This window comes from Copadichromis virginalis, linkage group LG23 (assembly GCF_057382275.1).
Source record: "Copadichromis virginalis isolate Kocher_CV1m ecotype Utaka linkage group LG23, C_Virginalis_male_GT1.1, whole genome shotgun sequence".
Lineage (NCBI taxonomy): Eukaryota > Metazoa > Chordata > Actinopteri > Cichliformes > Cichlidae > Copadichromis > Copadichromis virginalis.
In genome coordinates, this window is record NC_140639.1 from 15784727 (window position 1) to 15798262 (window position 13536).

General features: G+C 38.9%; 1 protein-coding gene across 1 annotated transcript; it reads left to right on the forward strand.

Moving 5' to 3' along the window:
* The first annotated feature begins 3243 nt into the window (after window positions 1-3243).
* scp2b (sterol carrier protein 2b) lies at window positions 3244-12983 on the forward strand. The gene is made up of 5 exons (XM_085449170.1): window positions 3244-3412; window positions 5355-5445; window positions 10270-10399; window positions 10626-10705; window positions 12324-12983. The coding sequence occupies exons 1-5, from the start codon at window positions 3390-3392 to the stop codon at window positions 12417-12419; spliced, it is 420 nt and encodes a 139-aa protein (XP_085305296.1). The 5' UTR covers window positions 3244-3389; the 3' UTR covers window positions 12420-12983.
* Window positions 12984-13536: the final 553 nt, after the last annotated feature.

Genomic DNA, 13536 nt, shown 5'->3' on the forward strand with positions numbered 1-13536 from the left:
TTTTAGTTAAAGAAATAAAAATATTCAAGTTCATAGAATCTTTTTAACTATTAAGTTAAATTACCACAACTTTTTAGGTGATAATAATTAAGTCAGTCAAAAGTTGGAAAAGTTGGAATAATTATGGATAACTGGCTTCTAAAACAACTTTTTTTTTTACATACTTCAAACAGCCATTCTGTCATGGTCTGGGTAGTTTTCCACTGCATCGGCTCCTCCCCTCTGGGTGGAGTCTTTGTTGTTCCTCACCTGATGGCAATCACACCAGCAGTATTTATGACCTGCGCACACAACTAGTCTTCGCCAGATTATCTGCCAACTTTAGTCCGTTCTCGGCCTCATGTCTGTTCCTTGGTGTATCATTGTGTCTACTTGCCTTAGTTCTCTGTTTTCTCGTCAGCATCTGGAACCCACCTACCAATCCTCATCCGTACAAGCTCTCCTGGATTCTGGTATGCAGCTGCCAGTAACCTCTCCCTTTTCAAACTGCCAGTCTCTCCTGCCTGCCTCCCTGCATTGCACGTAGTACCCACCTGGACCTTTGTCTCCTGCCTCCCCCCTCCAAGCAACCTCCACCTGCAAGCACTGCCCTGGCCAGCCACAGTTTCCCCTGCCCAGTCGCTGCACCCAGTTGTCCCTGCAATCTAGTCATAGTTTTGTTATGGCCATAGTTTCTCTTGCCTCAGACGTCTAGTTTACGTTCCTTAATGCTAGTCTGAGTTTTCTGTTAGCTTCCAAGCGTTGTGAATAAAGACTTTTGTTACACCGCACTTCAAACCTCTGGTTTTGAAACTGCACTTGAGTCCATCCCATTTCCATGGGCCACTGTGCCATGACACATTCAGTATTACCTTTAAAATACATTGTATTAGGTAAAGATAAGCATTTAGTATCTGTAAAATATTTGGTGGTTTTTTTGCACCTTCTATGAGAAAAAGCCTGCATTCGTACCATCTATATAACTGATGTTATATTTTAGGTAGAAGTCATCAGGACTTTATGCATCACTACATAACTTGAAATACAAGTACACACAACAAGCACAGCAAAAGGAAGGCAAATAGGAAAACGATTTTAAGAAAAACCATGAGGAATGTTCTCTTTTCCAATTAATTATTTCCTACTCAGGGGATTTTATGGGTAACTAATTTCTCAGTGTTAGTGAGACAAAGTTTTCAGTACATTCACGAATCTCTATTCAAAAATATATAAATGGTGTGTGGAGAAAAGCAAAGGTTTGATGATTTATTAATTTTCAGGACTCGTTTACCTTTAACAATTTTGCCTCAAACGATTCTTGTGGCTCTGTTGTTTTCAATCCTGATAATGTGGTGCATTAAGAAAGTAAAAAGAAGTAATAAGAACTTTGCCCACACAAGAGGGTAAAACATTGGCATTATGCGACCTTTGGACCAGTAGAGTGCAGTGTTTTCCTGTTCAGTGATTTTGTGGTTGGAGCTCAACCTCCGCTACACACATCAGCTGCAGAAAAAAAACAGCTCGCTGAAGTGTACCAGCAGCATCGGCTGGCTTCCCATGGCACTGAGCCCGTATTTGTGATAAGTGAGGGAGTGATCAAGCCAGCATGAGTTAGATGGTTGGCCGTGAGCCCTCTGCTGCTATCTGAAGCCCACCCAGCCAGACACCCGGCCTCCCTATGTGCTTCTCTACAAAAGCAGACAGGGTTATAGTTCACTGGGTCTCCATTAGACTGATGAGATTTTCAGATGTTTGCCTCATTCTGCTCTGCCTCACTACAGAGCCTACAGCAAAATATATAACATATATATTGCTAATTGTCTGACATCCAGCAGTCATCAAGCACCATATAAATAAGTCAGATCTGAAACTGCCTACCTGACCCCAGCTCAACGGATTTTATTTGTACAATAACTTTAGTATATTTGTAATGTAATAAGCTATGTATGTATATATCTATATCTATCTATCTATCTATCTATCTATCTATCTATCTATATATATATATATATATATATATATTCTGTTTCTGTGCGAGTTAAAGATGCTCTTGATAGGAAAATATTGGGTCTGCTTTTGCACAAAACCTATGCTGTGAAATAACAGAAACATTTCCACTCAAATCCTTTTGAAGGGGTCTTTTAAACTGTAAAGCAACCACTGAAAATACTTTTTTAAATTAATGCAAATGTTTCATCACCAATAATAACAGGCTAACAGGTTAAACTAAGAAGATAATAATGACATAAAAGAGCTTCAGCAGAAACATTAATTGACATTAATGAATCTGTAATTATGTATATGATTACACACAACACGTTTATGTATGTACTTTCAGTATATGTCCCACAAAAGAAAATTAGTTTAGCAGCAGGGGCAACAAGGACGACAGACACATACCCAGTGAGTGCACAACAATAAAATAAAGTCCCAATAAATAAAAATAAAAACAATAAAATGAGAATAAAAGCAACAACAGTAAAAAGCCACAAAATGGCTATTTGCCATTAAGAAGACAGGTTGCAGTACGAATAAAAGAAACCTGGAGTCTTTTGGTCCTACTGATATCCCTACTCTAAAATGACAGCCAGAGGGCAAAGAGTCAAACTCACTGCGGAGTGGGTAGTTCAAACAATGAATAATAGAAGGAACCTCCCTCAGTACATGCTTGTTATAAAAAGTCAAAAGCCTGTCTTGCCAATCACCTGAGATTTTGCTGGCAATTTTTGCCAGAAGTCCTAACAAACTCTTGTTTTTCAGAATCATATTACCAAATCAAGCAACAATGCAAAAGGATAAAACAGATTCAATAAAACTTCAGTAAAACAAAGACAGTAAAGACAACAGAGTATAAATAATACGCACTTAATCACTTTGCAAAACATTCATTTGAACATAAATGTGTAAACTCTTGTGCTCTGGCGTTTCTTTCAGTATGAAAATAATTGTCAACCTATTTTTTTTTTACACTAAATGTATTTTATCTTTAAATAATCTTATTTTCTGTGGGTCCCTGTATCTGGTCATACAAAGGTACAGAGCCTGAATTACTGATTATTAACGCCTGCTTTTATATACGGTTATATTTAAATAGCTGGTATGAATAAATTTAGTGGATCAGGTTACTAATTGTAAAAAAAAAAATCTCTGTAATTTAACCCTACGGATCTGTTTAAGAAAATTATCTGAACAAGCACATGTAAACTAGATGTTACTAAGTGAATCCATAGGACAGTCAGCTAATCTGGTTTATCTGACATCGACAGGTCGAGTCTGAATATCCGGGAAAGTGCAAGAAACGAGGAAGTGCAGCCGTTAAGCTAATAGCAGGTGAAGTGCAAGCAACATCACTCCTTCTGCTGCTTCCACACATACCGAGGAGCTGTTTGTTCACCTACACTCACAGCAAAATGCCCGAATTACAGAGACCGAGGTGAGAAAAGCACAGCTTGCACTGTTTAACTACGGCACGTTTCTGAGCTCACCGTTTGCTGTCCTGGTTAGCTGAAAAACAGGTTAAATGTCAAATATTGCAACAACGCTAGCTCTTTTGGTTTTTTCATACAAGATTCCGGTTGGCATGTTAAATATCTCAGCTGCTGAGGAGCTGTTTGAGGGTCATCACACGGTGGCATCCCTGCTTGTTCTTTGTGTAAATGTCAAGCTGGATGTCATGTGGAGTTGCTGCCTGAATCCTGACTAACAGGTTAGACAGAGGTGTCACATATGCGGCCCTGGCTCTGGGCTCTGGTCCTGTAGGTAATTTTTAGGTATCTCAGGTTGTTCATTATTTGTTTTTGTAAATGGATGGTTCACAACGGGAGAGTTTTTAGGATGTACTTGTCTTTCCTTGCATAAAAAATAAAACTACATTATTATCTATTAAATTAGGCTGCACACTGGCCATTAATTAAAGTGAGTTTGACACTCCTACATTAGATTTGTATAAAAATGTGATAATTTATTTATAAGGCATGCTTGAAAATCCATCTTACAAAATGCCTCCAGAGGCAACAAAATACCAGATACCAAAAATTCGCTAGCATGCTCTACCAAAATAGTGCTTTGTTGTGTATCTGACAGACGAAAGCTAAACCAGTTCCACACCACTGAAGTTGCAGCATTTTTACAAACCAATTCTGGTTCATCTGTTTCATTCAACGATCCGCTTTCGCCCTTCTCATTCTCCGTCGCCGCCATGCTTTTTCCACCATGTAGGTATGAAAACAAAAGGCACTGTGCATGCGCGTTTTACCCATATTCTATCGCGATATTTCATTTTCTTATCGTTGCCCAACATTATACCGGTATTACCGTGAATGGTATGATATGGCCCAGCCCTAGTTGGTGCTATGTGGCAGGCAGACGTTGGCACTCTCGACCTATGTTGGAGAGTGAAGGAAACAGGCAGCATCTTGAGGGCACATCAATGGGGAATTTTGCTGATAATGATGGATAGAATAAACCATGAGGAACTATGAGGAAGGTACCCTGCGATCAACAAGTCCTGAACAAAAATTTGTCGCAGAGTGAACACTGAACTGTTTAATCAGTGTTTTAGTAAACATGTACCATGGCATTAATGAGCCATTGATAAAGCTCTATCGTTGTGTTTAAAGTTGCCAACCTGTGACACGGTGTTTATTGACTATTCTTTATGTCCTGGAGTTTTGTGTGTCTCAGTTATTTTTACATCAGGGCTTCAAAATAGCTGCACAATTAAATACACAGTGGTGTTTTCAAGTAGGGCTGTGTCGTATCATATCATCTGTGATAATACCAGTGTAAAATTTTACGTGATATATAAAAGTGTTACATTGGAATGTTATTGTTATTGGGGTGCCACATGTTTAATGCCCCTATCGCTCACAACAGTGAGACAAGCCCATACGTTTCTGACAGTTAGAGTCAGAAATGGAGTTACCTGAACAACCTCCAACCAACAACAGTGCTATGCAAAGTATGCAAGATAACTGTTCCTGCTAAATGTGGAACTAACAAATATGTTTTACAAGTTGGGGCAACAACACTAGCAGCTGGTGATTTGCCACCCAAATGTAAACAAATGATCCAACCAAGCATCGCTGGAACACTGACTAGTTACACTTCATACGGTAGGAAGAGCAAACGGTGGTTGGAAATCCACGGTTGCTCGGTGGAAAAGCGAATCTTTAAGCAGCGGGTTAAAAAGCTCAACTCAGAATACATGTGCCCAGGTGGAAAATGTTTGTCAGTTTTAGTATGCGATAGTAGTGTCCAAACTACTGAAGAGTTACAAGTTTAAGTTACTTTAGGTACTTTAGGCAGTGTTTTCATTCTTTTCTTTTTATCTCTAACGTCACCTTCCTATTCTTATTTGTCTTCATCATCTGAAGGATTCAAGCTATTGACACTAGCGCAAGTGATGGACTGGAGGGGTTCAAGGCGCATGCTGTGTTCCAGGAAATTGACAAGAAACTGCAGGAGGTATTTATGTTACCTACATGAATGGGACTTGATATGCGCATTTCCAGCTCCATAGTTTTATTCGTAGACTTTTGCTCCTTTGATTAATATTTTCCATGCCTTTTCAGTGAAAATAAATAAATAAGTATGTATAATAAAAAACACATTAGGTCTTTTAATAATATGTATTATGATTTGGTCTTTGCTTAAAAAACGAAACACAATAATTTTGTAAAAGATTTTAATAAATACTTGAATCCACCTATCCAAGCATTTACAGTTCTCCTAGGCTTGTGTTCATATAGCTACACAGGCTTTTAGCCTTATGGTGGCACATCAGGATCCGTTCCCAAACTATCATTTTATAACACAAAAAAATAATATCAAGCTTATGGTGACTCAATCAGACAAATGGTTTCCATCAAAACTCTGTTTTTAAGCAGTTACCTTTAGTTGACCTCAATCATACAGATTCATCTCAAGCTCGCCAGCAGTGCTCTCTACATAATGAGTGGGATTTGTCATCAATGAGGAAATGGCAGCAAAGTTTAGTGTAATATCTCTGAAAACTGATCAGACAAACAGACTTGAGTTTTTAGCTTGGGAGCTTATCTTTATCTTATCAGAGGGAATTTGTTCTACTTTTGTATTTTCATATTAGTTCAATGTTTTTCTTTCTTTTTTTGTTTCTACTCAAATCCAAGTTTTGGGCAGATTAAGGATGAACTAGGTTATGTAATACTTTTGTCGCTGACCTGTGTTGGGCTGCAGAGTGTACTCCACAAACACCTGAGTAAACGGTGCACCCGGCAGATTTAAGGCTGTTTACATTTTGTTTCCCACCAAAACCCGTCGTGTGTCTTCTACGCCCCAGAAATGTTGACTGCATTGGCTTATCTGAAAAGCTGTTTCCTTTCATATTTTATTTGCATTATTTCCATTTATGTTTTTATTGCTAGCTGTATCAGTTTGATGATTAATTGCTGCTTTCCTTGGCACCTTAATGCCACAAAACACAGAAAATGGGGAAGCTCTTTCAGGCCCCAAGTCTGTAGCTCACAGACTAATCATACTGCAGGAGCATGCGACCATGCTGCTTCAGTTCAAAGCAGATTTAATAATACAAAAACAATTATAGGAGGCCAAAACAAACAAAAGAAGAAGGCCTTGAACCAAACCACAGAGTGAGTTATCAAATTTAGGCTTCTTCTTTAAGACTGAAGCCAGTCACCTAATGCCCATGCACTAGAAAACTATAAAAACACTTATAAAAGACTAAAGTCTAGAACCCTTTCACATCTAAAGATGATGTGAAAGACTTATTTTTAGCAACAACTGGAATCTTGAAGATCTCTGTTTACATTACTTCAACTAGATTACCTTTCAGATAATTTCCTGTCATGTTACAGCTGGAAATTTACAAGAACAGCTGTTGAATAAAAGGGTTTTTGGCAATAACTGTGTGTGCAATAAAAAACAGCCCAAAAGAAAAAAATGTCAGAATGTGGACACAATGCTGTGTGTGGGGGGGGGGGGGGAATGAAAACGATCTGTTGGCTATTGAAAGTGTTTATGTGATTTAATGTTAAACTTTGCATGAGCCAAGAAGGGAAAACGTTTATGGATTATGATTAATACTTGGTTTTTGTTGGAATGTCAGGAATGAGGGAAGAAATGACAAAAAATGACAAAATGAAAATTGCCTGTGAAACTTAAATTGTTGAAAAGCTGTTTGCTTTGAGACTGACAGCTCTATTGAAAGCAAAAACTGAAAATGGGGCAGCAGGTAATTACCGAAACAACTAATTAATAATAAAGAACTACTGAAAAACAAGTGAAGACAGCCCCTCCAGCCTCCCTGTGGCTTTATGTAAGTGCAATTCATCCTCCACAGCCAATCAACACTAAGAAAGCAGGACGAGAGGAAGGTAGTTGGCTAATGAAGAATAATTATCAAACATACCCAGTGATTAAAAGCAAAACTCCACAACAATAATGATAATGATAATGATAAAAACTCTACAGGATGCTTTCTCATTTAAAGCACTTTTATTGTGTTCTCTTACATGTGTATACCTCTGGGCGTTCACATTTAGCAAACATAGTTTATTTTAACATTTGAGCCTCTTTATGAGCTAAACAAGAAGAGAATCACCTGCCAAAAACTGAGAGGTACCACACGAAGCTACAAATATCTCTGTCATAGTTTTACGTTAATCAGAACACACGAAGTCTTATTTTTTATATGTTCATTAGATGACCGATGTTAGAAGCCAGACACTATTATTTTATTTCCTACAAAGGCATTAATTAAATTAAATTCAATTAAAGATAATGATGGGCATAAGAATTAAGAAATGAAAGGGTGCCCCTTAGGGCTGTGCGATATGACCAAAATCTCATATCCCGATATAAGACATCTATCGTCCCGATAACGATATAAATCACAAAAATGTAACATTTTCTGTAAATTCTGTGAATCTCGGGCAGCTCGACTTGTGTGAAGTGTTTCCAGCTAGGCGTCGTGTACCTGGAGTCGAGTGTTTTAACTCAGCGGTCCTCAACCCCCGGGCCTCGGACCGGTACCGGTCCGTGAGTCGTTTGGTACCGGGCCGCGAGAGTTGAGGCTCAGGTGTGAAATGTATGGTTTTCAGGGTTTTTATCGGTTTTCAGCATTATTTTGTTATCGTTTTTATCGTTAACTCTGCTTTCCTGGGTCTTTTCATGTGTGTTATGAATAAATCTTATTTTTTTCGGTACCGGTACTAGTTTTATTTTGTTGTATTTATCCGCGACACCTTAAAGGCCGGTCCGTGAAAATATTGTCGGGCATAAATCGGTCCGTGGCGCAAAAAAGGTTGGGGACCGCTGTTTTAACTGATGCGTGAAACTATATATTTTTAGATATAAGTTGTAACTGCCGCCGTTTTCTTTGTGAGTATTTAATACACGGCGTGCTGCGGGGAAAAGCCTGTTCTAACGTTTGAGTCTAAGGTTTATTTTTTTAGCACCTGACGACTCTTTTTTTTGCTTCTCATCTGTCAGTACTCTGCATACTATTTCATGTGATTCAGTTTATTTTGAAAAGTCTCAACAGGATCTTGAGCTTTATTGTGAAAGATTTATGTGGAAAATAAACAAGCGGACATGCGATGGTTTTACCATCGTTGTTGCTAACGACAAGGCATAAAAACAGTCGCTTGTCCGTAGTGTGGTTATATTAAATATAAGAGACAGAGAGAACTGTAAGAAATGAATATAGCCACTACAGTGTCCATCAAAACGATGAAAAAATATTGCCGTAAACAGTTTATTTTGTGACACCACGAAACAAACGATAGCGTAAAATGAAACTATAGACGTTTTTATATCGTCATCCGATATATATCGTTATATCGAACAGCCCTAGTGCCCCTGTGCATTCACTCCTCACATTTCTTCCGCTGATGGCCAGCAGGGCACAGCAACTCCTCTAGTTGCCAAAAGAACCTGGATAACAGAGGTTTTTGAGAAACGAACCTTTCTTCTCAGTTGATTCATAGCCATTAAATGGCTTTCCTTACCAATTTTATGGTCTTAGTTACTAGTTTGTGTCCTTAATTAATGCTCATTTTGTAAAGTATGGCCTTATTTAGTGTAAAAAAAAAAGATTTAAGCAGGATATCCTTTAAGTTATGGCTACATTTTAATTGACAAAGCTCTACCATACAAGGGTGCCTGGGGTGTCTGCTCCACCCATGGTGGATCATGCTTTATGAAAAACATGATAGGACTTTACAAAGTCCAACTTTTTTACACATGCATGCACACAAACACACATCCGCTCAAAAGGTTTGCTGCTCGTGATCAAATACTTTATTTACAATACCTAACTTTGCTCATTATGTTGCTTTTAGTTGTGAATGAACTGTAAGCAGATATTATATATGAAATTAGCTGATTTCTCTTTAGAGAGTGGCAGCAGCAAACAGGACAGCAGGCAGGATGACGAGTTTATGAAAAAGTTGCAATGGGCTTGGACTCATCCAAGGTTAAGAACCACTGCGTTGTAGAATCAGAACTTTGCTTTAGAACTAAATTTAATGGATTATCCATCTCCATTAAAAAAAAGGATGGTTTTCTTGAATGGTAATTGGTGACAATGATTCATCTAACTCAGGGGTGTCGAACTCCAGGCTTTAGGGGCCGGTGTCCTGCATGTTTTAGATCTCACCCTGGGTTAACACACCTGAATCAAATGATTAGTTCATTTTCAGGCCTCTGGAGAACTTCAAGACATGTTGAGGAGGTCATTTAGCCATTTAAATCAGCTGTGTTGGATCAAGGACACATCTAAAACCTGCAGGACACCGGCCCTCGAGCCTGGAGTTCGACACCCCTGATCTGTTTCAAAATTGTATAAATATTCAAAATGTTTAATTTCAAATAAAGCCTCATAGTCTTTATCATTTTATAGATTTTCAGTTCCTGTGCACATTTAGCTCAAATGTAAATGTAGCCCACTCTCTTGGCTGCACCTACAGTTACCAAATCCTGAACTGGAGTTGGGCAGATTTTCCACTGGTTTTTTTTTTTTTTTTCCCTTCACTATCTGAATATTTTCAGTAGTTTTTCTGCCATTACCTGAAACTCTAAAGAAAATAACACATGGCTTGTCAGGCTGAGCATAAGATGAGTGAATGTAGGCAGTAAAACATGTTCTTTTAAAAACTGACAACTTTATGTGGAACATTTTGTTACTGCACTGAATTTGCAAAACTTGTGAAATATTTTTGATATATTTTTCCTTCAGTCACGTGTAGTGGAAACTTTTTGGTTTAAGGTATGTGAAATGTCTTTGTACAGGATGGGGAGCAGTTTGTGAAAAAGATTGGTGGAGTGTTTGCCTTCAAAGTAAAGGACGGCCCAAGTGGAAAGGAGGCAACTTGGTTTGTGGACGTGAAAAACGGCAAAGGCTGCGTTCACAATGATACTGGTGAGAAAGCTGAGCGGCTGTGTGAGCATGATTTAAAGTCTTCCAGTCTTCTTGTATCCAATATAATGGATTCACGAATGACCCCTCGGTCCCATTTTCGGTGTTAAAATATCTCTGTCTCTTGAGGGTTAAACTGCTCCCATTCTTTTCAGTCAGTGAGCAAAAACCTCTGAGCTGTAACATGTTTTTTTAAACTTAGCTCGGTTTCTGTGTCTCTGCCCTGCAGATAAGGAAGCCGATTGCACCATTTCTATGTCAGACGCAGACTTGTTGGCCTTGATGACTGGGAAAATGAACCCACAAACTGTGAGTATTCAGTGTTGGTACGGCCTGGAGGCTAAACTGTGAAGTGCTATAAGTGCTGTCCATTTACCATTTTCCCTTCGGTCTGTTGATACTGCAGCTGAAGTTGATTCAGTGAACTCTTTTCTTTCCATAAAGTACCAAAAAAACCCAACCAAACAAAAACATCTTAGTCTCCTTAAATGTGCCAGTTGACTAGCTGACAGCGATCTTGAGCCATTTCAGTCAAAAAACCTTAAACTAAAGACATTTCCGGTACTATTTTATTTAATTTTGTACAAGCATGCAGTATTTGTTTTTCTCAAGTCTCATTTTTGGCTAATAAAAGTGTAACACTTACTAATAACTGATTTAGAAACATATTGAATGATTTGTGTGAGAAGGAAAGGCACTATCATATACTCTTTTAGATTTCTGTATAGGCGTTAGTTGATAAGTCTGACATGGTGTTACCATGTTTATGTATCCACTTATGTCCCTCTGCCATGAGTTCTCCAGTTGGCTGGCAAGGTCCTACATTACCCACAAATACTTAGGATGTCTAGTGTGAGTTTCCCACAGCTTTCCAAAAAACATTTTTACAACATTCATTTTATATGTTTTTCAGCCTGACTTAAAGTAAACAGCTATTAGCCACCTGGAACGGACATTTCTGCTGAGCTGCCAACTGAGAAAAAAAGTTTTTCCTCCAAGGAGTTGAACCCGCTGTTGCCAGTCTTGGAAAAAGTCCGTTTGTTCATAGATGAGCTTAATTTCAGCTGTGGAACTGTGAATGAGGAGTTTGCTGTTTTGATAAACATTGTTGTCCTGGAGATTGTCTCACACCTTCGAAAAAATTAACTGGAAAAAAAGACCAAGACCAGCTGGACCAAAGCTCTGCATGTTCTCAGTCATTTGAGTTGCTGGATGTCTTGTTAGCTGTGGCCTCTCCAGCACGGCCACAGAGCTGTGCACGGCCTCAGCATGTGAAAAAACCAACGTGCCCACAAGTACATGATTCTAACCCTGCTTTGGATAACAGATAGCAGAGAAGCCACAACAAGGCCTGAGAAAAGGAAGATTAGAGGGACAGAGAGGGAGAGATGCATTCCTACAGATTACCAAAAGGAGTGTTGCACAGCTTTAATAATTTAATACGTTTTCTATTGATCACAAAAGGATAGCAATGCAGGCTCCAGCAGTGTGTTTTCCACAGATTAGATCCCCAGTTATTTGGATACCTGCACTGTTTTTTGGTTTTTTTTGAACAAATAAAAAACCCTCAGTTTCCCCATTTCTGCTGTAAACTTACATGAATGACTTATTTTTATTTCCTTGAGAAAATATTTATCTCTAAAATGGTCACGTTTTTACATCACTCGCCTGATTTTTACCTTCTCACATCACAAATATTCATTTCTCCTTCATACGCCTGTGTGCTCTGGAGTTTCCTGACCTTTCATAAGCTGTTGTTGCCGTTGTCCCACTTTTTCTCGGGTTGAGTTAATCTCTCATGGTAACTCTTTAAAGCCAGCAGCATGTATTTCTCTCCTACACTGAATGAACCATGCTTCTGATTCCCAACCATCTGATGCTTTTATATTACAGTGTATTACACTCTCGCTCTCGCTCTGATTCACAGGCATTTTTCCAGGGCAAGCTGAAGATCACAGGAAACATGGGTCTGGCTATGAAGCTACAAAACCTGCAGCTGCAGCCGGGCAAAGCCAAGCTGTAGACGAGATGCTGGAAAGAGAACAGAGATAAACCACGAGGAATTCAACCGCAAGCCTGGTTTCAGATAAATGTTAAAAATTCTCATCACTGGACTAAAACACTCTTCCTTTTAGTGACCTCACTGACCAAACACTGGGATTAGTAAGCAGACAGGCCAATCTAACTGGAGAACGACATAGATGGAGAGATAATTATTTCTCTAATTTAGTCCCTGCCTGCAGCGATACTGTTAGTCCAACGTAGTAGAGACAGGTACCTCCCTACTTTGTGATACTAATTCAGTTCTTGTCCAATTTTTCTGTAATCTTCCCTGCTAATGAAATCTTTCAGTGTAATATGTCTAGAAATGTTTGAAGAGTAGAGCAGATTGGTGTATTATTCTTCATAATAATGGACTGAACAGTCAAAGTGCCTCCTCATCTCAGATTATGGTTTCTAGGCAGAAATGTAGTATTTTTTTTTTTAAGTCTGCCTAACTAATACTAATACAAAATACATATTCTGCTCTTCTCTTATTGTATGAATCTCTAAAATATTTCTACAGAATAAACGTGTCTTTCCTGGGGATCGTGATTTTCATTTTTCACGGTCTGGGTGTATTTGGCGCATGATTCCTGCAAGTAACTCGAGGTCTCTTTAAATTTTGCTGATAAAAAAAGCACAGAGCAACTTGGAATATAAAACAAGACTGAATGAACAACATGATGTTCCTTCTTTTATGTTCAAATGGGAATGTTGAGTTTCTGGATGTTAAAATGGAAACAGTGGCCATGCTCCAGTGTTTCTGCAGTGAAAAGAGGCTGACGTTAAAGTCTCCTGACACAGTTTCGGGGTGCTATCTGAGGTTATATCAGTGTGACTGTGCAAAATAATGTCCCACTGTTACACGGTACTTTGATGTCAATGTCGGTCGTGTGCCCTTTGAAGGGCCCTGTACTTTTCCAGTGCTGCAGCAACCCGGTTCCAGACTGCCACGCTGTATTTTTTCCTTTGTAGATGGATGAGCGTGGCTGAAAGACAAATCTGTTAACTAGCTCTGACCCAGATTCCACTGCAGCTTTGGCTTGGCTCGTGTAGTTTTCAGGTCTTACTCTGCAGTCACACTGGGGTTATTTCAT

Bases quoted from the DNA above. Each gene is read 5' to 3' on its own strand.
- scp2b (XM_085449170.1), top strand. From the start codon at position 3,390: ATGCCCGAATTACAGAGACCGAG. The intron at 3,413-5,354 runs GTGAGAAAAGCA...CATCATCTGAAG, and splicing joins CCCGAATTACAGAGACCGAG to GATTCAAGCTATTGACACTA. The intron at 10,706-12,323 runs GTGAGTATTCAG...TCTGATTCACAG, and splicing joins GGAAAATGAACCCACAAACT to GCATTTTTCCAGGGCAAGCT.